The sequence below is a fragment of the Emiliania huxleyi genome (assembly GCF_000372725.1).
Source record: "Emiliania huxleyi CCMP1516 chromosome Unknown EMIHUscaffold_163, whole genome shotgun sequence".
NCBI lineage: Eukaryota > Haptophyta > Isochrysidales > Noelaerhabdaceae > Emiliania > Emiliania huxleyi.
In genome coordinates this window covers 93,953-115,187 of record NW_005200951.1, presented here as the reverse complement: position 1 = coordinate 115,187, position 21,235 = coordinate 93,953, and the positions used below count along the sequence as shown (strand labels likewise).

At 65.4% G+C, this 21,235-nt stretch overlaps 6 protein-coding genes across 6 annotated transcripts in view; 3 read left to right on the top strand and 3 right to left on the bottom strand.

The window, feature by feature from the left end:
- Positions 1 to 244: 244 nt before the first annotated feature.
- Positions 245 to 4,291, bottom strand: EMIHUDRAFT_230359 (hypothetical protein; the record flags this gene model as incomplete). The annotated part of the gene is made up of 12 exons (XM_005785147.1): positions 245 to 301; positions 404 to 757; positions 937 to 1,148; positions 1,481 to 1,550; positions 1,831 to 1,887; positions 1,954 to 2,025; positions 2,334 to 2,402; positions 2,460 to 2,559; positions 2,999 to 3,113; positions 3,147 to 3,235; positions 3,373 to 3,488; positions 3,695 to 4,291. 12 exons carry the CDS (start codon positions 4,289 to 4,291, stop codon positions 245 to 247), a joined length of 1,908 nt encoding a protein of 635 aa, XP_005785204.1.
- Positions 4,292 to 6,155: 1,864 nt separating this feature from the next.
- EMIHUDRAFT_112120 (hypothetical protein) lies at positions 6,156 to 7,687 on the bottom strand (the record flags this gene model as incomplete). Its single annotated transcript, XM_005785146.1, has 2 exons — positions 6,156 to 6,190; positions 6,463 to 7,687. 2 exons carry the CDS (start codon positions 7,685 to 7,687, stop codon positions 6,156 to 6,158), a joined length of 1,260 nt encoding a protein of 419 aa, XP_005785203.1.
- A 280-nt stretch (positions 7,688 to 7,967) lies between these two features.
- Positions 7,968 to 8,816, bottom strand: EMIHUDRAFT_364238 (hypothetical protein). Its single transcript, XM_005785145.1, is given in 3 exon segments — positions 7,968 to 8,186; positions 8,292 to 8,376; positions 8,378 to 8,816. The coding sequence occupies 1 exon segment, from the start codon at positions 8,810 to 8,812 to the stop codon at positions 8,444 to 8,446; it is 369 nt and encodes a 122-aa protein (XP_005785202.1). The 5' UTR covers positions 8,813 to 8,816; the 3' UTR covers positions 7,968 to 8,186; positions 8,292 to 8,376; positions 8,378 to 8,443.
- Positions 8,817 to 13,005: 4,189 nt separating this feature from the next.
- On the top strand, positions 13,006 to 13,697 carry EMIHUDRAFT_230353 (hypothetical protein; the record flags this gene model as incomplete). The annotated part of the gene is made up of 2 exons (XM_005785144.1): positions 13,006 to 13,549; positions 13,687 to 13,697. The coding sequence occupies 2 exons, from the start codon at positions 13,006 to 13,008 to the stop codon at positions 13,695 to 13,697; spliced, it is 555 nt and encodes a 184-aa protein (XP_005785201.1).
- Positions 13,698 to 17,875: 4,178 nt separating this feature from the next.
- On the top strand, positions 17,876 to 18,870 carry EMIHUDRAFT_230351 (hypothetical protein; the record flags this gene model as incomplete). The annotated part of the gene is made up of 3 exons (XM_005785143.1): positions 17,876 to 18,401; positions 18,576 to 18,679; positions 18,829 to 18,870. The coding sequence occupies 3 exons, from the start codon at positions 17,876 to 17,878 to the stop codon at positions 18,868 to 18,870; spliced, it is 672 nt and encodes a 223-aa protein (XP_005785200.1).
- A 1,443-nt stretch (positions 18,871 to 20,313) lies between these two features.
- Positions 20,314 to 21,235, top strand: part of EMIHUDRAFT_455955 (hypothetical protein) — a gene marked incomplete at both ends in the record, with an annotated part of 4,036 nt that continues 3,114 nt past the window's right edge. The window contains one exon of the mRNA XM_005785142.1: positions 20,314 to 20,718. Within this exon, the coding sequence (XP_005785199.1) occupies positions 20,314 to 20,718 (405 nt within the window). The remainder of the gene's footprint in view (positions 20,719 to 21,235) is intronic.

Sequence of the window (21,235 nt, the reverse complement as noted above, 5' to 3'; positions counted from 1 at the left end):
GCCTCTTTCGCGGCTGATCGCCTGCCCGCGCGCCTTCAGGCTCGGCTTCAGCCGCCAGCCACTCCTCCGCCCGCTTGCGCAGCCGTCCGTCGGGCGCCGCGAGCCGTGGCCCGGCGGCGCGGCCTCCCGCGCTCCACGTGACGAAACGGCCGTCCTCCGACACGTCCGCCTTGACCCACTCGAAGGAGCCGTGCAGCGCGAGCAGCCGCCCCACGGGCACCTGTGAGCAAGAAGGAGCGACGAATCAGTCGTGATCGATGGCTACTGCTCGGGTGATCAGCCGCCCCACGAGCACCTGCTCCTGCGCCACCAGCCAGAGGACGCCGAGCGGGCGGAGCCGGCGGCGGGCGCCGCGGATGAGCTGGACGAGGACGTCGAAGCAGTCGGGCTGCCCTCTGTGAACCGGAGGGTTCGAGACGATCCAATCGTACCGGGCAGGCCTGCGGCCAGCGGCGGCGCGGCGCGGGAACGCGGCCGCCTCGTCGGGCCAGCCGGAGCAGAGGAGGAGGCGGCGCGCCTGCGGCACGTTCTCCGCCGCCGCGGCGACCGCGACCGCGTCGGCGTCGAGCAAGTGCAGGCGGAGGGACGAGTCGCGCTGCAGGAGCGCAGCGCCGATCACGCCCGAGCCGCAGCATGCGTCCAGCACGCGCGCACGCCTCCGCGGGAGCGGCGGCAGCGCGGCCAGCATCGCGCTCGTCATGATGTCGAGCCCGCCGCCAGCGAAGAGGCCCGGGAAGACGCGCCACGCCCGCCCCTCCTATTGTCTCCGCCTCAATCATCAGCCATGAAGAAATCATTGTGAAAGACGCGCCAGTCCCGCCCCTCCTCCGGTCCGCCAAGCAGCCGCACCGCCGCCTCGCCCCGCCAGCCGTCAAACGCACCGCGCGGGCTGGCCGCTGCGGCGGCGCCGGCGGCCGCGCGCTCCGAGCCCCACACCACCGCCCCGTCCTTGGAAGACAGCAAGGTGGCCGGGCCGACGCTCTGCGCGAGTGCTCCCGCCGCGCCCTCGGCGCCCTCGTCCGCGTTGCCCGCCACCCAAAGCGGCGCGCCTCGAGGCAGCACCGACGCGACGGCGTGCAGTAGCATCGCCGCCGCATCACCCGCCGCGTACCACGGCCACCGCGCCACGCACCCCGCGTACGGAGCGCCTAATCTCGGGTCGTCTCGGCTGAGCTCGGCTGATCTCGAGTCATCTCGCCGCAGCCCGCGGAGCGCCGTGCTCGGCGGGTGGCGGCCACGGAGCGGCGGCGGCGTCGGACGCGGTGGCGGCGAAGCGCCGCCAGTGGACTGGCGTGTAGCCGGCTGCGCAGAGCGCCGCGTCGAGGCCGCTGTCGGGGTCGAAGCCGGCGATCAGCAAGGGCGCGCCTGGAGGACAGTTCCGAGAAGGTTCGGAGAAAGCGCAGGGACGCGTCGAGGCCGGTGAGCAGGACGGGCGCGCCGCGGCCTTTGCGGCCCGCGGCCGCCGCCCACGGCGAGAGACGAAGCAGCAGCGCGGCGGGCGCGCCATTTAGCCGCGTGGACCGCTCCGACGCGACCGCCACGCCGCGCGCCTACGGAGACAGTTCCTGGAAGGCTCCTAGAGAGCGCCTGGAAAGTCGATGCGACCCGCCACGCCGCGCGCCGCCGCCGCCGTGAGGCAACGCGTCAGCGGCTCCCGCTCGCGCGATGGCGGCCACCCCTCCCGGCCGGCGAGCGTGCGCAGACCTATGCGGAGGGGTCCGAGAGGGCTCCGCGACGGTTGCGAGAAGGTTCCGAAGCTGCCGGCCCGGAGAGCGTGCGCAGACCGAGCTCGATGTGCCCGACGGTTCGCCAGTGCAAGTGCTCTCTCACCTGCACCGCACGCGCGCGCAACGCCGCCTCCCATCGCGCCGCGACAGAGGAGGGCACCTAGCAACGGTTCGCCGAGGTTCGCCGAGGTTCGCCGAGGTTCGAAGAGGCAAGATGAGAGTGCACCTGCAGGAGCACCGCGGGGCGGGCGAGCGCCCACGCGGCGATGCCGAGCTTGTTCGCGGTCAGAGTGGGCGCCTGAAAGAGAAAGAGCGCGGCGTGAAAAAGAAGGAGCGCGGTGCCGAGCTTGTGTGCGGGCAGAGTGGGGCGCCGCGTCGGCCGCAGCGCCGCACAGCATCGCCGCGAGCGCAGGCGCTTCGTTTCCACCTCCGCCGCCGCCGCCGCCGCCCTCGCGCCCCTCCGCGCTGTCGGCCGGCATCTTCGCGAGAGCCCCGAGGGCGTACAGCAGCTGCTGCGCCTGCAGCCCCGAGGTTGCAGCCTCAATGAACGATCCATATACGTTGTTGCTGTTCCTCATCAGTGGCCTGCAAGCCCGAGGTTGCAACCTCGCGCAGCCGCGCCGCCATCGCCCGCACCGCCAGTGGCGAGACGCCGTCGCGCAGCCGCGAGAGGGCCTATAGGGAGTCGCGCGGAGGATCAGCTCATCCGCACCTCGTCTGGCCGTCCCACACCGGCGAGGGGGCCCAGAGCAGCTGCGAGGCGGAGGCGGCGTCGAAGTCCGCGGGCCGTGAGACCGCCTCGGCACAGACGGCGCGCAGCAGTGGCCCGTGCCTGGTAGCGAGCGGCTCGTTGTAAGCCACACTCATTGGGTCGTTGGGAGTCGTTGATGAGTGGGTGAGCTGTGGTGAGCCGCGGCCCGTGACTACGCGAGGAACGCCCCACCCTCCCGGCGTGAGTAGCACCGTGTCACTACGAGTGCAGCCGAACGTCGAGGTAGATATGGCCGAGGTATGGCCGAGGTATGGCCGAAGTGTGGCCGAGGTGTGGCCGAAGTATGGCCGAGGTGCGGCCGAGGTGTGGCCGAGGTGTGGCCGAGGTGTGGCCGAGGTGTGGCCGAGGTGTGGCCGAGACATCTAGCGGCGCGTGCTCGGTGTCGAGGGAGGCGAAGGACCACGCCAGCGTTGCGACGGACTGGGCGTCGTACCTGTTCAGTCACACATCACTCATCCACATCTCGCTGGTTGAGTCACAAGCGGACTGCGCGTCGCACCTCGACAGCTGCGGCGCGGCGGCCGAGGCGGCAGCGAGCAGAAGCTCGTTCTTGCGCACGCCGCACTTGGCGCACGCCCACAGCGTCTGAGACAGGCCCTGCGGCGTGAAGTCGCCTGCGAGCGGACGTCCGGCTCGCTAGTTAGTACCGAGCCGATGGGACCGTCCCTGCGGCGTGGAGTAGTCGCCCATGCGGCGCGCCGCCGAGGCGGAGAGCGCCTCGAAGAGCGGCCCGTGCCTGTCCGCCGCTCTCGGGGGGTTGCCTTCCAGGGCTTCGAGTTTGAGGGCTGGGGCTCTCGGCGGGTCGGATCTCGTTGGATCTCGTCGGATCTCGTTGGATCTCGGCGGCTCTCGGCGCATCTCGGCGCATCTCACCGACGGCCGAGCGTCGCGAACGCCCAGAGCAGGTTGGTCGCCTCCTGTGCGTTGAAGGCGTCTGGCGTGGCGGCGGCGAAGGTCGCGAGCTCGTCGAGCAACGCGGGGTGCGGCGCCTAGCCGTTCAACACGTGCGAAGTCATGGAGCAGCGGTCAATTCGCCAGTCAGAGCGTAGCAACTCGATCCGTGCTGATCAATTGAGCATGGATCGCCTCTCTTCACCGGGGGTGCGGAGCCCCGACCGTTCAACACGCGTCCTCTCGAGAGCTGCTCCGAGTGCCGGATCGGTAGTCTCCACATCTAGGGCAAGTTTGCCTCGACCGTCTCCGAGGACGCGGCCGCGGCCGCGGCGTGCAGGCTCGCGATCGCCCACGCGACGTTGGCCACGCCGTACGCGTCGAGCGCGCCCGACGCCAGCAGCGCCCGCGCCCGAGCTGCGATCGCGTCGAGCAATGGCGACAGCGTGGCGGCCGACCCACCGCCGTCTTTGCCGGCGCCGCCGCTGAGTCGGCCGACAGCCCACGCTATGCTGGTCAGCGAGCGCGCGCTAACCTCCTCGCTCGACGCGAGCACCGCCGCCGTCCGCTCTCGCAGGAGAGCCGCCGCCTCGGCCGCCTCAGCCGCCTCGGCCGATGATGGCTCCCCGCCCGCAGCCTTGGCCGCGGCCGCCCACGAGCGCTTCCAGTGCGCGTCACTGCCGCCGAGCCGAGCGCTAGCCGGCGCAGCCTTGGCGAGCCGGTGCAGCGCGGTCGCGCAGTTGACCGAGTTGAACTCTGCACACCGCGAGCGGACGAGAGAGCGGATGGCGGAAGCGTCGCCACGAGCAAGCTCCGCGTTGAGCTGCCGTGCAGCGGCGTGACCGTTGGCACTGCCACGGCCGGCGCCGCGGCCACGAGCGCCCCGACCAGAGGCGCGCATGGCTGGTGGGTAACGACACTGTAACGACGGGACTGGCAGCGCACTGGCGCGCAGGCATACTAGGCGCGTACTCAGTACCCGAGAAAAAGAATTTTGCGATACTCGCTCGCACAACACTGGGTTGTAGATAGGAAGAGGCGGACTCCCTAGGGTGGGCGACGGCTAGCGCACCACACACCTCTCCTTAAAATCCCTGTGTGGTGGCGGCGTGCCGTCCTCCCATCCCTCCCTTGGGTTGTCTGTTTTCTCTTTCTTTCTTTTACACTGGGTTGTCTGTTCTCTTTCTTTTACACTGGGCACGGGACTGGCGCGCACTGGCACTAACACAGGTACACCACGGGAGCCGCCTAAGCGACTCCCGCGAGGACGGCGAGGCACTTAGCTCCGTGCACTCGACCGCCCTCGCCGATTTGAACGCATCTCCTCACAGCGGACCGGCTGTGAACAGGTCCACGCCGTCGCGCCAGACGGGCGGCACGGGGGTGTGAGGCGGGAGGGTCGCGGCCCGCTGCTGGGCAGCCCAGCCGTTAAAGTGAGCTCCCCCCTCCCTCAGGCCCGCGCCGGGAGGGCCGCCGCTTGCTAGAGCAGACCTACCACGCCGCCCTGCACGCCGCCGCCGAGGCGCGCCGCAGGGAGCCTCGCCCTCCGCTCTGGTTCACGCCCTTCTTCTCTATGCTTCACACCCTTCGTTTCTAGGCGCACGCAGGGAGCCTCGCCCTCCCCTCGATCGGCTGCGGCGTCAACGGTTGGCCGCCCCGCCACGCCGCGTCGGCCGCCTTCGGCGCGTTCGAGGCTCTGCTCTCCTCGCCGCCGAACAGAGGCGCTCTGGCGAGCGTCGACTTTGTGCTGCGCGAACAGGCGAATCTAGGCGAATTTGGGTGAATCTCGACGAATCTCGGCCAAACCGACACGTTGTTTGTGATCGGCAAGCAGGGCGCATGGGAGGCGTGGCTGGCGGAGGCGAGAGGGCGGTACGGCGCGCCAGAGCTCGAGCAGGAGAGGGCAGGAGAGTGTCCTCCTGACAGCGGGCACGGCGATGTGTTTGTCTGGCGTGTGGCGACAGCCGGCGTCGCGGCAAGGGTCGGCTACCAGGGTGAGATGTGAGAAGGGTAATAAAATAAATAATCACGGACAGCTCTCTTCTGTGACGTGTGAGCTATGGATAAAAAGGAACAGGTCCCTGCCCGTGCGATCTTTGTGCAGGGTTCTTTGTGGGTGTGGTCGGCGACTAGCCGGGGTCGTCCTCCCGGGGGACTAGCACTACGGCTCTAGCCGTCTTCCACATGGTCCCTCGGGTTCCTGCTGCTCCTATTCTCTGGTAGAACGGGTACGAGATGTATGTAGGGAGTATTCGCAAAGAGGAGCCCCGCGCACGCACGACTCCGCAGGAGAAACCCCTCCCGCCCGTGCTTGCGCAGCGCAGCCTCCTCCTAATCTCTTCGTACATCCTCCTGCACTGATCTCCGCGCAAAGTCCTGCTCCCTCCCTCGTCTCGCCCTCCGCGTTTGCTCCGCCTCCCCGTCTTCTGCCCTGCGAGAGGGGGGGGCATGTCCCTTCCCAGTTTTTCATGCACCCGCTCGCGAACACTTTATTTGTACCTTCTTTTTCATGTAAAATTCTTTTTCATTGAGCACTATTGTGTCAGGTGCACCGAGACGGAAGAGACGCGGCCTGGCGGTGGCGCCCTGGCCTCACAGCAGCAAGGCATGCGAGCGCCACGGGCTCTACGTTTCCTTGGAGGGTTTTCTTTTGGGTACAACATATGTACATAATCGGTCTGAGGGATTAGGCTTTCGCGTTCAGGGTTGCGCCCATTCATGCCCAGCGCGACAAAGTGCCACTGCCACTCCGCGTTGCCCGAGCTTCAAAGTTCATCGCGCGCCTTGAATGAGCGCGAGCCTGCGCCGGTGTAGAGCAGGCTAGGGGTCTAGCGACAAGCGAGACGCCACGGTAGTAAGCAAATTGCAGTCAGAGAAGGTTCGAGACGCGTGGGCGTCGCGGCGGAGACGATGGGCCCGCTGGGAAGAACCTGCGAGGCTGCCTGGGTGGCAGCGGAGGCAGAGGGCTGGGCGAAAGAAAGGATCGAGGCTGTCTCGGTGGCATGGGAGGCAGGGGCAGCGGTCTCGGCGGCTGCAGAGCCCTTGGTGGCGGCGGCGCGAGTGCTCTCGCACAGCACATGTCGCCGTCGTAGCCCGCTCTGTTCGCATAGCACGAGCGCTGGCAGAACTTCTGCTTCGCCCAGTTTTCGTTGTGCTTGCAGAGCTTCTCGTATGCATAGGGATACTGGCCACAGACCAAGTCGTTGCTCTGCATGTAGTTGTTCCGCTCGTCCGTGCACTCTGTGCAGGGCGTGGGAGGCGGCGCGGCGCAGCACACGTCGCCGTCGTAGCCCGCTCCGTTCGCATAGCACGAGCGCTGGCAGAACTTCTGCTTCGCCCAGTTTTCGTTGTGCTTGCAGAGCTTCTCGTATGCATAGGGATACTGGCCACAGACCAAGTCGTTGCTCTGCATGTAGTTGTTCCGCTCATCCGTGCACTCTGTGCAGGCCGTGGGAGGCGGCGCGGCGCAGCAAACGTCGCCGTCGTAGCCCGCTCCGTTCGCATAGCACGAGCGCTGGCAGAACTTCTGCTTCGCCCAGTTTTCGTTGTGCTTGCAGAGCTTCTCGTATGCATAGGGATACTGGCCACAGACCAAGTCGTTGCTCTGCATGTAGTTGTTCCGCTCGTCCGTGCACTCTGTGCAGGCCGTGGGAGGCGGCGCGGCGCAGCAAACGTCGCCGTCGTAGCCCGCTCCGTTCGCATAGCACGAGCGCTGGCAGAACTTCTGCTTCGCCCAGTTTTCGTTGTGCTTGCAGAGCTTCTCGTATGCATAGGGATACTGGCCACAGACCAAGTCGTTGCTCTGCATGTAGTTGTTCCGCTCATCCGTGCACTCTGTGCAGGCCGTGGGAGGCGGCAACGGCATGGGTGGAGGCGGCGCTGCAGCCTTGCACTTCTCCTTCGTGCTGCTCCACTTGCATCCGCTAGTGGCTTTGCAACTCTGCTTGTCGGTCACGTCCTTGCAGGAAGGCAACGGCGTGGGTGGAGGCGGCGCGGCGCAGCACACGTCGCCGTCGTAGCCCGCTCCGTTCGCATAGCACGAGCGCTGGCAGAACTTCTGCTTCGCCCAGTTTTCATTGTGCTTGCAGAGCTTCTCGTATGCATAGGGATACTGGCCACAGACCAAGTCGTTGCTCTGCATGTAGTTGTTGCGCTCGTCCGTGCACTCGAAGCATGCAAGTTGCTCGAAAGTGCGCCTCCTTCTCACAAGCGATAAATTCGACGCATGAAGCAATGGCGCCTTCGATTGTCTGCTACTTGCGGTCACGGTCACAAGGGAGGAAACGATGAGCAGCATGCGCCTTTGGTGATGGCTCCGGGCGAGCACCGCTTCTGCACGGAAGTTGGTTCCGGTAGTTTCTGGAAAGTACCGCCGTGGAGTAAATGTGTTTTGGAGGGAGTATGTTTACGAGGGAGTTTTTTCGTGAAATTCTTTTATGTACTAGCAGGCTGGCTCGCTAGTCGCTCGCCGGGCCCGCGCGGCACGCGCGGGCCTTTTGCGTTGTGGTTGATAAGGTGGCACCTTCGACCTTGCGTTTCTTTTCTTTGTAGGCTGTCCTCCTTTTGAGTTTTGACCCCCCGCTAAACGCGCGAGGCGGTGGCGGCGGTGGTGCGGGGGATTGACAGGGGAGGCGGCGGGATTGACAGGGGATGGGGCGGCCACGAGCGGAGCGGCGGCGAGAGGGGGGGCGGCGGCGAGGCGCCAACGAGCGAGGAGCCCGCGCCATCAGAGGGACGCGCCGCTGCGAGATGGAGGGCGGCGGTGACGGAGGCAAGGCGCGAGGAGGCGGCGGCGGCGGAGGCAAGGCGCGAGGAGGCGGCGGCGGCGGCGGCGGCGGCGGCGGCGGCGGCGGCGGCGGCGGCGGCGGCGGCGGCGGCGGCGGCGGCGGCGGCGGCGGCGGCGGCGGCGGCGAGAACGGCGGCACCGAGTTGTCTCGGTGAGCGGAGCGGCGGCAGGAGGAGGAGCAGCTCGCTGTTGAGCGCTTTGGAGCCTGGGACCCCATGCCACTGCGACCGGCGTGCCCGGGAACAGAGATCGCGCGCGCGCCGCCACTCACGACGCGCGCGCGATCTTCGCGGAGTCGGGTCCCCAGAGGGAAGCGGTCTTCTCGGCCGACGTCCAGCGGCGCGCAAGGAAGCAGGCGCAGCGGTGCACCGCGGCGCGTTGATTCGCGACCACCGTCGGCCGCGGACGGTGGCGGCGTGGCGGCCGCGGGCGCTCGCGAGACGCGTCGCTCTGCGCTGATCGGTTCGTTCGACTCGTTGTGCCGCCGCACGCCCGGCAGCCGCGGGTGCCAGAAGTGGTTGCGCGGGCCTCTTCCTGGCGGCCACGGGACGGCGTCGGGCACGTCGTCGGTCGCAATAGCGGCGCGGCTAGCCGCGGCACGTCGTTGTGCTGGCGCTGGTGGTTTGAGGTCGGCATAGTCCAGAGCAAGGTGGACGGATCGAGAGCCACGAGCGGGGTGGGGCTCGCTAGCCGCTCGGCGTGAAAGTGCGACCGAACTTCTACTACACTAAGACACCGAACAACAATGACGACAGCGGACAGGCTCTCCGCACAGACCGTGCACACCAACCCGGAGCACGAAGACCCACCACAAAGACCCTAAACGGACAGAAACAAGCACAGTCCGAGGCAACCCCGGTCGTCAGCGGGCGAGGCGACGGCATGCTAGATGCTTACCTCGCCATGCTGCTCGGTACCAACAACACACCGTCCTCAAGATCCAAGGTGCGTCACACACACGGTCACACGACCGAGTCTCCGCAAAGGGTCCACCGTGGATGGATGGAGCGTGAAGTTGCATTCGTTGAAGAGGAAACGCTCAAAGCGAGCTGCTGGACCCCGCCATGGCCTCGTCGATGTGGCCGGTGCGCCCCTGCTTGAAGTAGAAGCAGACCTGCTCCGCCGGGTTCTTCTTCTCCGTACAGCCCGGCGTAGTGCAGATGTCGGCCACCGGCTCGGTTGGAGACTCGTTCGGTGCCGGCGAGGAGGACGAGGTCAAGGCAGCAGACGAGGTGGAAGCCTGCGGATCGCCCTTGGCCTTGCACTGGCACGCGATAACCTCCCACCCGCAGAGCGAGCAGCGCGTCACCGAGTCGTCGTGGTCGGCAAAGGTGCCAGGGGAGAGGGTCTCTCGACTTGCACAGCCACACCCACAGCTCTGTCTCTCTCGCCCGCAGCCGCTCCTTTGGCTGCCGCAGTCTCTTGGGCCGCAGTCTCACCTCCGTTCGCAGCACCGCCTCTGTGAGCCGCAACGTACGATACATGTCTGCCTCAACCTCCGTTCGCAGCCCTGCCTCTGGCAAGCCCTGGCATCGGGGACCTGTACCTGTGTCCGTTACTCCGAGAAGAGCGGCTATCGCGCTGAGTAGCGGCTCTGTTGTGGCACCGGTATGCGCTGAGGATTGCGTATCAGTCGAAGGATACGAGGCTGCCCAGTTGAAGCACTGCGTGAGCGCATCGACAACTGCCCCATGCACGGCGTGGAGTCCGTGTGGCTCGCCGGCTGTGATTGTGGGGAGCTCCCAGAGGAGGTGAAACATGTCGACGAGACGCTTGCGACGCCAGTGCAAGCATAGAAAGAGTAGCGCAGACAACATCCGCCCAATCGACCGTGGCATGCTCGAGTTCAAACGCAAGCGCCTTGAGCACTTGAGCACTGGATAGGGTCGGTTCCGCATGGTACGGGACCCCTCGATCGTCTCGCCCTCCCTCACTGGTGTGTTCATCGGGGGGGGTCATAACAAACACGGTACAGGATCGAGGTGCACGCTGCCAAAGCAGTGTCGTCCCCCCTCTCCCCGACGGCGATGGCGGTGTGACCGATCGAGCTACAAGAGGAGCTTGTTTTGCCTCGAAAACGGGCTCGTGTGCAAGCTCTACTTGTAGGGAGAGATGTACCTTTGGGGGCGTTCTGACTGGAACACGTACGCGCCGTCCTTTGCTGGCGATGTCGGCGCTTACCGCAACGACATCCTGGCCCGGCTCAAGAAGCAGCAGCTCGCCATGGGATGGGATGCGCCGCAGTCCACCTTTCACCTCTTCCGCGAGTGCACGAAGCGCTTCCTTATCGACATGCCGCTGTCAGCCTACCATGGCAAGGACGCCGAGACGAAGACGCTGTACTGTGGCCGATACCGCGTCGACGACGACGTCACGTACGAGCAGTCCTTCAAGGAGCTCCCTTCATGCACACAGGAGTGCATCTGCGAGATTGCGGCACGGCGTGAGGTTGGCAATCGCGAGTCGGCGCACGCACAGCGTGACCGCCGGGCCCTTGAGATCATGGCCGAGCGGCTGCAGGCTAACCACGTTTACACCATGCACGGCGTTGAGTTTGTCGACTACGATGAGAAGCTCTACGGGGCGCTGGTCGACTACGGCGCGAATAACGGACGCGTGGAAGTCGACGACGTCACGCTCGGGCCCCTTTGAGGGGACTGCATGCATTCGCACATCTCCACGCCCCCATTCTGCACGACCTATACGCTCCATGTGTTTCTTTTACGCTTTATCTCCACGCATAACGATGCGAGAAAAGGACCAACTCGCGAAACGTTCGCGCGCGCGCTCTCTGCTCGCTCTCACCGCCACCAGCGAGCGCCGGACCGCAGCCCGGGGCCACGCGGCCGCGGGGCACCACCGTGATGGCGGCCTCGCGGCCGACCATCGCTCCCGACGGGTGCCACATTTGTGCGGAAAGCTGGAAAGCAGCGGAAAGTGGGAAATTTCTTTGATACCTTATAGAGTAAGCCCAATCCGAATAGTTGGTTGCCGCGCGACCTACCTGGGAAGAACCGCGAGAACTTGTTTAGCATGCGCTGGAATGCGCCCGCGTCAGCAGGGGCCAGCCGGCGGCCCGCGTCCGATGTCCGCATCTTCGTCTCGGCTGCACTGTACGGCAACGCGGACATCATGCTGCGTCTGCTCGCCGACGTCGAGAGGCATATCGCACCTGCGCTCACTGTGCTCCACGTCTCTGTTGGCAGCCACCTCAACGAATCTCGCCTGATTGCTGGACGGCAGCTGCTCAACCCAGAGAGCCTCAGGATCATGAGATATTCCGGGGCGGGCAGGCTCGCTGCGCATCTGCGAAATTGGGCTCATCTTGAGCGCCATCTCGCCACGCGTGAGCCCGCGCGCAGCCATGATAAGGTGGCCTTCCTCGCAGCCAACTAGCGCCTCTTCCGCGATTGCCGTCCCCACATTATGGCGCACGAGATGTCCTTTTCACTCGGCCAGACGACCGACTTTCGTTTCAATCAACGTTTCCCGCTACTTTATCCGTCGAGCGAGTGGGAGATGCTCTCTCGCAGAGTCGCTGGGAACGACGACAGATTCTTCCAGAACAACGGAGAGCACCGCCACTTTGTGCGCTTTATGCGGAATCTCAGTGCTCAGGCCATCGATGCGGGCTGGCGGCAATCACCTCTCACTTACATGCCACACGAGGGCAGCTTCTACCCAGTCTGGCTTCTGCGGCAGTTCGCAATTTCCGTCTACAACGGGAGCGTGATCTTCAATTCGCATGCCACTCTTGAAGGTGGGAGCTGTGGCTGGCACTGCAGATATCCCGAAGAGCAGCTGCTACCCACCTTTGTCTGGCAGCGCCATCCACAGCTATTGCGCGAGCGGCGCAACGGGCCACCGTTTGTCTCGCGTGCTTGGGTGATCAAGAGGCCACACACAGCGGCAGAGGCCTTCGCGTTGTCCAACCTTTCCAAGCCTGCGCGGAGCTACATCTGCGGGCTCAAGCTGTCCACTATGCAAATTTACACGCTTCCAGAAGGTACTCACGACTTTGGGGGGTAGTGCCGTGCGAGATTTTTGGTGCGGTAGTCGAAATGGGTGTCACACACACTGCGAACTACGTGTCAGTGATAGAGGCTAATGAAGCATAATGCCTCTCGTCCGGTCTAGTCAGCTCCTCGAAAATGCAGTCAATTGCTCTACAATATAACTGCTTCGGTGTACAGTTTAAATTAGTTAGTTAGTTAGTTTCCATGTGTACATACTGTCGCGGCCTAAAAAGTCTGTGCATGTTGTCGGGGACACGATCCCGGCGTGAACACAACTAACTGACGGATCCGCTTCTGACAGTGGCACGCACCGCGCTGTGGCGCGTGCCACTGTCTTTGTTTGAAGTTAAAAGTCGAATCAGAGCGCCGTCGGCGTTGTCCCCCGATTTTCTCCCCCGGACCGCCCGTCCGGGACCGCTCCGGGACGCACGCCGGCGAAGCACCATCAAGCTGCTGTACGGCCCCGGCATCGCCTTCCAAGGCTTAGCTAGACTGAGAGATATTGTGCACATGGTTGGTCTCTACAATATATACACTGACACTTCACCTCCCAGAGCTCGTCCCGGTCCGCCACGGCCATCCTCGGCCTCCGGAGGCCCCCCGGCCGCGGCGCGGTGCGGCGGCGTCACAAATCCGAACGCAGAGCACCGGGACGCGGTCGGGCGATCTGAGGCCCAGGGCTATCACCTGGACCTTCAACAGGCGCCCTGCGGCGCCGTGGTCACGAGGTGTTGTTCACACCTGCCCAACCTTCATGCAGCACAGTAAACATGCGCAGCCTCCTGCTCGACCTGCCGCTCTCCCTTGACAGAGATGCGCAGCCTCCCGCTCGACCTGCCGCTCTCCCTTGACAGACTCAACGCGGAGCTCAAGAAGATTGGCGATGCGGCGCAGCACGCCGTCGAGAGCCAGATCAACGAATTCAAGGCCGAGGCGGAGAAGGCCGAGGCGGATGTCGGGTTGTGGAAGCAAGAGGGCGCGTTGGCGGCCGCCGCTTCCTCCTCCTCCGCGGCGGCACCCGCGAGCGGCGCCTCGGCACTCGAGGCGGACGTGGAGGCGGCGATCGCAGCGTCCCGCTGCAGATCACCGCCTCGGCCGGCGGCTGGCGACGACGGCGAAGACTCTGCCGCGGGTAGCGCCACCCTCTCTCCGAGTGGTGCGGCGGCGGCCGCCGGCGTGCTGCCTCCGTCGCTGCCGGCGCAGCCGCTCTGCGCGCCCACCAAGGCGGCGCTCTTCTGCGCGGCGATGCCTCCGCCCCTCTCTCCCTCGAGCCTGCAGGCCGTCGCGGCGGCGAGGAGGGCGGCCAACGCGCGCGTTGAGTCGGCGGGGGGTGGTGGCGGCGGCAGCGCTCAAGGAGGTGCTCGCAGCAGCAGTGGCGGCAGCGGAGGCGGTGGCGGCATGGGGTGCGGCGGCGGCATGGATGGCGGCGGCAGCGTCGGGCTGGCTCCATGGGAGGTGCGCTGATGGGTCTTGATCGCCGATCTCGAGGCTGAGGAGCATTGTGAATCACGAATCAGTCACGACTCACAAGGTGCGCCTGCGGGGTTTGATAGCAGAGCTCGAGGCGGAGGAAGGAGCGGAGCAGGGCGGAGGCGGAGGGCGATCTTACGTCCTACTTCACCTGCGCGCGCTGCAGGACGAGGTGGGGCGGGAGATCATGATCTCCGCAGATCTCCTTTGGGGGGGAGTGCGTCTCACGGCGTCCCACTTGTGCAGGTCGGCGAGGCCATGGGGGCGGCGGCGGGCGCGGGCGGAGGAGGCGAGGCGGCGGCGGAGGAGGCGGCGGGGGAGGACGCGGCGCTGCAGGCCGAGGCCCTCGTGCTCAGCGAGAGTAACCTCGGGTCATCTCGGGTGACCTCGGGTGATCTCGCAGGCCGAGGCACTCGAGGCGCTGAGCGACCACGCCGAGGCGCTGCACGACGCGCTGTCCCGCACCAGACTCACGTCTAGTACTCTATCACTAGTAATGACGAGCCAGGCGCTGCACGTGGCGCTGTGCCGAACAGAGGCGGAGGCGCAGCGGCGGATTGCGCAGGCGGAGGCGGCGGCGGAGAGCGACCTTCGCAGGGCGGAGGCAGAGGCGGCGGAGCAGGCGGGCCGGCTCGCGGCGGCGGCGAGGAGAGAGGCAGAGAGCGTCGCAGCGGCGGAGCGGCTGGAGGCGGAGTTGCGCCGGGTGAGCGAGAGGGCGGCGGCGGCGTTGCGGGAGGCGGAGCAGGCGAGCGCGAGGCTGGAGGGGCGGCGGATCTCGGCGGATCTCGGCGGATCTCGGCGGATCTCGGCGGATCTCGGTTGCAGGCGAGCGCGAGGCTGGAGGGGCGGCTGAAGGAGGCGGAGGCGGAGGCGGAGGCGAGCCGTGCGGAGAGGGCGGCGGTCGAGGCGAGAGCGAGCCAGGCGCGGCGCGAGGCGGACGCGGCGGTGGCGCAAGAGAGCGGCGGCTGGCGCGAGGAGCGGGCGTATGTGCGCACGCTGATGATCCGGTACATGGAGCTCGAGTCAGAGCACGAGGCGCTCTTCCCCGCCATCACCCCCGGCCACGGTGCTGCACACACGCGAATTCATCAGTACCTCCGAACGCGCAATCAATTAGGCGCTCTTCCCCGCCATCGCCACGGTGCTGCATTTGACGCGCGACGAGGTTGCGAGGATCCGCGCCGCGCAGGAGGCGCACGCGTCGGCTACCTCTGTGTGGGGGCGCACGGTGCGCGTCGGCTCCTCTCTCTGGGGCGCGGCGAGCGAGGTGGCGACGGAGGTGTCGAAATACCGCACGCAGCAGGGCGGCTCGTGACGCCGGACGGGAGTGATAGAAGCGATTGAGTGTCGAGGAAGGGAGTGACCGCCGCGCGCCGGCACCCCCCCTGTATGCTGTATCTGGCTGGCCTGCTGGCAGCGATCTCTGGCGCGCCACGCTCTCGCGTGTGGGCATTCCTTTTTGAAAACATGCAGAAAATCCAAATCCAGAAATACGAGGAGCTCGGTGGGGAGGTCGAGGAGGCGGACGGCCGGCATGCGGGGCGAGGGGGCGGTGGTGCCGCGGCAGCGCGAGCGGCGGGCGGGTCAACGCGACTTGCGGGGAGGGCGAGATGAGTGGCGTCACTGTGCTGATGCTCGCCGCCGGCAACGGCCCCAGCGCAATTGGACGCGTCCGGCGTGCGGCAGGCCATCGAGAGGTCGAGGTGCGGGCACTGCTGCCGGAGCTGACGGAGAGAGTGTGCGAGGCTCGCGGCACGGGCGCTGGCACGTCGCGTCACGTGCGCGGGCAGGCAGCGCAGCGCTGCGGTGATCAGTAAGTTCTCGGCCACTCGGGAGCCATTCATGTTCCAGATCAGATCACGGCGGTGGCGGTTGGCGACGCGCTGCATGCGGTTCAGCACCGCGGGCGAGAGCTCGCTGAGGCTTCTCAGCGCGCTCGACGCACCTGCTGCACTCAAGAAGGGACGCTCGGCCATGGTGAAGGCCATCCTGCGCCACGGCACGAGACAGCTGAAGGGCAGTCCGACGGACCAGAGCTGGGCGGAGACGAACACCGAGAGGGCCCCCGCGGCGAGGCCATCATAGATCCGACGGGAGGAGGGCGAGTCGCCGCGAAGGACAAGGTTGAAACGCGCCCGCGCCATGAGCGACCTGAATGCGGGGTTGGAGCGGCCCGCGCGGCAGTTGGTGGTGATCCCGCCGCGGCACGGCGCAGGCGACCCGGGGAGCGAGAAGGCAGACGTAGGCGCCGGGGAAGCCGTCGAGCTGGGCCAGGGCCGCCTGCCGGAAGGCGTAGCCAAAGGTGCCGCGATTGTTAGCCCCTCCCTGGAAGTAGAAGCTCACGTCGCGCTCCGGGGCGGACGCCGACCGGAGGTGCGACTGCGCCGCCTCGTTGTAATTTGCCGTGTATGGCGAGACGACAGAGCAGCGCCAGAAGGCAGACTCGTCGTCGTGGCGGGTCTCCATATGGCCGACAATGGCATTCCGAAACGTACGCCGGAAAAAGTCGTTTGGCAGCTGGCCTTGCTTCGACCACCTGTGCGTGCAGGGGCGTGCCAGCAAGCGCAAAACGCGGTGACGCTGGGGACAGAACCTCGGAAATTCGTGTGGCGAACTTACGGGGCCTGCGCCGGCGGGCGCTGGGACAGCTTCCAGGAGTTGCACACGATGAGGTGGTCGGCCCCTTGGTGCCTTGCGTACTGCTCGGTGGAGGCGACCGCTGCTGCCGTGGCATCCAGCAGCCGCTGGTAATGCGTCCCGTTGCATGAGGTGCCAGCGACGGAAGGCTGCAGCGCGGCGTTGATGTACAGCGGCACAACGAATAGCAACGCGGTAGCGGGGTCGCGCACGCGCCAACGATGACCGCGCAGCTGGCTGAGGAAGTAGTGCTCACCCGAGTACTGATCCTCAGTGACCGTTTCACCGCGCAGCCCACGCGCACAAGGCTCGAACCACGTGCCATCGTCGATATTGGGCCCTTCGTACAGGAAGAAGGGCAGCTGGAGGCGTCCGCGGATATCCTCGTGGCGCTGATCTTCAACCGAGCCCTCCTCGGACTCAGCGTGTGGCAACCCCACGTCGCCCATCCTGATCGCTGCAGGGGAGTTCACTGTGAAAGTGCTGAACTGACTAGATTTTCTAAACAGTAGGACAGCTGAAGGACAGGTTCGCTCAAACGTCACAGTATCGTTTTGATGGCACTTGGCGGCACAAGATCTCCCGAGCCCAAGGCACCGTGATTGGTGTGAAGAGGCAGGTTCATGAGCTGGTTTGTCTGCTGCCACGCTCGAGCGAGCTCCTCAGCGCCCCCTCCTTCCATGGTCATGCCTGGCGGTGCTGGATAGCCCAGGCATATGTAATCCATGGCGAGAAGGCCAAGCAGGCGTGGCATCGTTACGTTTAGATCATGAGGGCTCACACAACGACTTCGCGGCCGCATCCATCCTTCTTCGTCGACCCACGATTCTTGGGCTCAAAGCTTTTGGGTGCCATGGCGAGAGGCAATCTGGTGTGCAAGAGGCTGCGCAGCCGACCACTGTGCACGGTACGGATCTTCGATTTCGTCGCACCCTCCACAACATTCCGCACCGACGCCGCCACCTGGCTGTTATGAGCTCTCGCCCAACCCCTGAAACTTGTACTCTCTCTCTAACTTGTACAAACTTACCCCTAGAGGAGACTTTGGGGAGTGAGATAAGAATGATGGCGGCCCCATTTCGACAGACTTTATAGGCCCCACGAAGGACGCTGGATCGCATGGCGATCGATATGACATGGGCGCTCGAAAGGTCGTTACAGTATGTGTCAAGTACGCAATATGTTTGAACGGTGTGAACCGTTGTGAACCGTTCACGTGAACGGTTCGTTCACAGCCGGCCCGCGGTGCGATCTGGTTCACGTTCACGTTCACATGTGAACCGTTCACGTGAACGGTTCGTTCACTCGCCCGGTTGTGAACCGGAAGCCCTGTGCTGTAGTCTATGAACAACTAACTAAACTCCGGTAAAAGTAAGTCCGAAATTGCACCGCCGTCGTGGTGCGCGGCGCGCGGCGGCGCCACTCTCAATCACAGAGGATGGAAGCCTGCCCTCCTCGAGCCGAGTGGCCAGGCAAAGGAGCGCTCACCCCTGCCAGCCTCGCGCAGCTTCAGCGAGTGAAGCGCTCGATTGTCGGCAGGGGTGCTCTGGAACCAACCTTCAACGGGCAGTTCACAATGGGCGATGACGAGGCTCCATGCACTTGGGACTGCTTTCGGCGGGCGTCCATGCTTGAGCCGCTCGCACAGCAGGTGTTTGCACAGGGCGTCGCCGGCGACTTCGTTGAGGCTGGCGTATACCAGGGCGGCCTCAGCATCTTCATGGCTGCACTCCTGCACGTCAATGGCCAGCTCGGGCCCCGGAGGATGTGGCTCGCTGACTCTTTCCGTGGCATGCCGCCGCTCGACTACAGCAAAGATGCGAGCGAGCGGGCGAGGCTGGCAGCGGACGACACGTTCGCGGAGGGGAGCCTGTCAGCTAGCCAGACGCTGGTGGAATGGCACCTCTCCCGCGTCCTCGGCGATCTCGACCGTGAGGCGTCGTCGCTCGGCGCAGCATCCGTGGGGAGGCGTGAGCGGCTCAGGGCGAGGGCTGGCTTGTCGGGGCCACCGCGTGCGCATCGGTTCAGCTGGGGTGATGGCGTAGCCCGGCAGCGGTGCTCACGAGGCCGCTTCGCCTGCCTAAACCGCCATGACTCCGATGGTTGCTGGTGCCTCTCCGCGCCCGCTTCTTTCATGGACAATCGTGGCCGCAGCCGCAGCAGCAGCCTTCCCGGCGGCAGCAGCCGCAGCGACGACCACCGCCGTGTTGATGGCGGCACGCCCGCGAGCGCAGACCATGCACGCTATGCGGCGGCCGCTCCCCGGATGCCGGCAGGCGTGCGGATGCTCCCGGGCTTTTTCAATGAGACGCTGCCAGGCCCCATTGAGCGCATCGCGATGCTCCGGGTGGATGCGGACACATTCACATCGATCGACGAGGTCCTAGAGAGGCTCTATCCCCGCGTCAGTCCGGGTGGATTTGTGGTCTTCGACGACTGGAAGATACCATTCGCCCGAGAGGCGATCCTGCGCTTTCGGCGGCGGCACAACATCAGCGAAGGGCTGACCTTCTCGGCCTGGCACTGCAGGCGGCCATTCCGTACCATCGATCCTATGGCTTTCTGGCGTAAGCCGCGGTGAATGGAGGATGGGCCGTCTGCGCGCCGGCGAGCTTTGAACGTACGCTGTGAGCTGGGTGCCGCCGCTGGGTGGGTGTGGCGCGTGGCATCGCTCCCAGGCAGGGGCCGATCCGCGTCGTCGGCACATGCAGGGGGGCGGGGGTCAGGCGTCACGTGACAGACGTCCCTTCCACAGCTGCGATCGTGCGATGCTGCGTGCCGGCCGTCAGCACTCTGCCGCCACTCTTCCGCCGCCGTGACCGGTACCGGTGTGTGAAAGCGTCCCGAGTAAACGTTGCCAGCACTCGACACGACAAAGGTGTATTGGGCTCGAAGGCGCGGCGAACACAACCGCCTCGAGCGTACGAGTACCGCTTAAACACGAACTGAGGGCGGAGAGGGGGGGGCGGCGGCGAGGAGGCGGGAGAGCTGGGTCCAGTGCGCTCTGCTGCTGGGGGGGTCGGGACCCCCCCCCCAGCAGGAGCGCTCTGCTGCTGGGGGGGTCGGGACCCCCCCCCCGCAGGAGCGCTCTGCTGCTGGGGGGGTCAGGCCCCCCCCCCTAGCAGCAGGGATGAGCTTAGTTGTGCAGGGGGGGTAGCGAGCAAAGTGCGGCCGCTCTAAAGTACTCATACTCTCTCAAAGGCAGGTCACAGCCCCGCTCGACCTCAGTTCTTCGTGCCGAGCACGGGTGCACGCGAGCTGGCCCGCAACATCGCTCACGGAGTTTGGCGAAGTGTGGCCGCTGTTAATATCGAGGGTGCCCCCCTCCAGAAGTAGTGACGGAAAAACCACTCACGGCCGCGCGTGCACGACTCACCCCGTGGAACAAATATTGCTAAAAATCTCTCTCCCCCCGTGGCATTCCGAGAGAGTTGTTTTTGTTTTGCATTCCGCCGCAGCACATATTTATGCGAGAAAAGAATAACACTAGAGAAACAAGAAGTCCTCGCTTTCAGTTGGAGTCGATCGGAGCGGCCAAACACGGAAGAAAGGAACTGATGAAATTACAGACAGAGCAGGCCCTGATGCTGAAATTCTGAAAAACCTGGCCGGCCCCTGCGGTGCCCCCTACCTACCTACCTACCTACCTACCTTACTTATGGGAAACTAAAAAAGAAATCACTCGATGGGTGAAGGAGGGGTGCTAACTATACCAACTAGAGTGATGGCTGGTGGTACTCTCCTGCAACCACAGTCCTTCTTGTGACATGGCAGGCCACTCTCAAGCCCTACAAGCACCAGATCACCCATTTGGGGAGGGTTGGCCTCGTGATTTGCGCGCAAAATTTCTTTTTTTGCTGAAAATTTCAGCTTGAAGAGAGGGAAACCCCCGACGGGAGGGCCCAGACCTACCCTACCTACCCAGGCATTAGGGCCGCCCAAGCAAATACGAGAACAAGAAATCCTGGCTAGCTCTCAGTCGGAGGTGCCGGCACCGACCGGGCTGCTTGCCAGATGCCCGCTCCGTCCTCGCCCAATGCAGCCACGGCGCTGACCAAGCCGCGGGCGGGCGGCATGCCCATGCGGCGCGTGCTCGTCCTCAACTGCGGCGGAACGATTGGCATGCAGGACACGGCTCACGGGTATGCGTGCGGCCCTCCCGGCTTCCTCAGCGGGATCTGCCGCTCCGTGCCGATGATCCACGACCCGGCCTTCGACCTCGCGCCGCACCTCGACGCCGTTGACGCCGCGTCGCGCGGCGACATGCTCGTGACGCCAGTCGGCGAGTTTGGCACGCGCACGCTCTTCCGGATCGTCGACTACGATCCGCTGCTCGACTCGTCCAACATGACAGAGAAGGAGTGGGTCCGCATCGCCTCCGACATCGCCGCCGCCTACGACGCGTGGGACGCCTTTGTCGTACTGCACGGCACAGACACGATGGCCTTCACTTGCGCGGCGAGATGTAGCCGAGATGCAGCCACGAGATGGAGCCGAGGTGGAGCCGAGATGCAGCCGATATTCAGCCGAGATGCAGCCCCGAGATGTAGCCGAGATACGCAGCCCCGAGGTGGAGCCGAGATGCAGCCGAGATGCAGCCCCGAGTTGCCGAGGTGGAGCCGAGGTGCAGCCGAGGTGCAGACGAGATGCAGCCGAGGTGCAGCTGAGATGCAGCCGAGGTGCAGCCGAGGTGCAGCTGAGATGCAGCCGAGGTGCAGCCGAGGTGCAGCCGAGATGCAGCCGAGGTGCAGCCGAGGTGCAGCCGAGGTGCAGACGAGGTGCAGACGAGGTGCAGACGAGGTGCAGACGAGGTGCAGACGAGGTGCAGCCGAGGCGGCCAGACACGATGTCCTCCGTGGGCGCTCTCGCCGCCCGCACACACTGTTGCAAGAGCCGCCAAGCTCCTCTCCCCAAGCCGCGCCCCCCCCCCCCCCCC

Excerpts from the sequence above, each read along its gene's own strand:
- EMIHUDRAFT_364238 (XM_005785145.1), bottom strand. The coding sequence starts at position 8,812 with ATGCCGACCTCAAACCACCAGCGCCAGCACAACGACGTGCCGCGGCTA.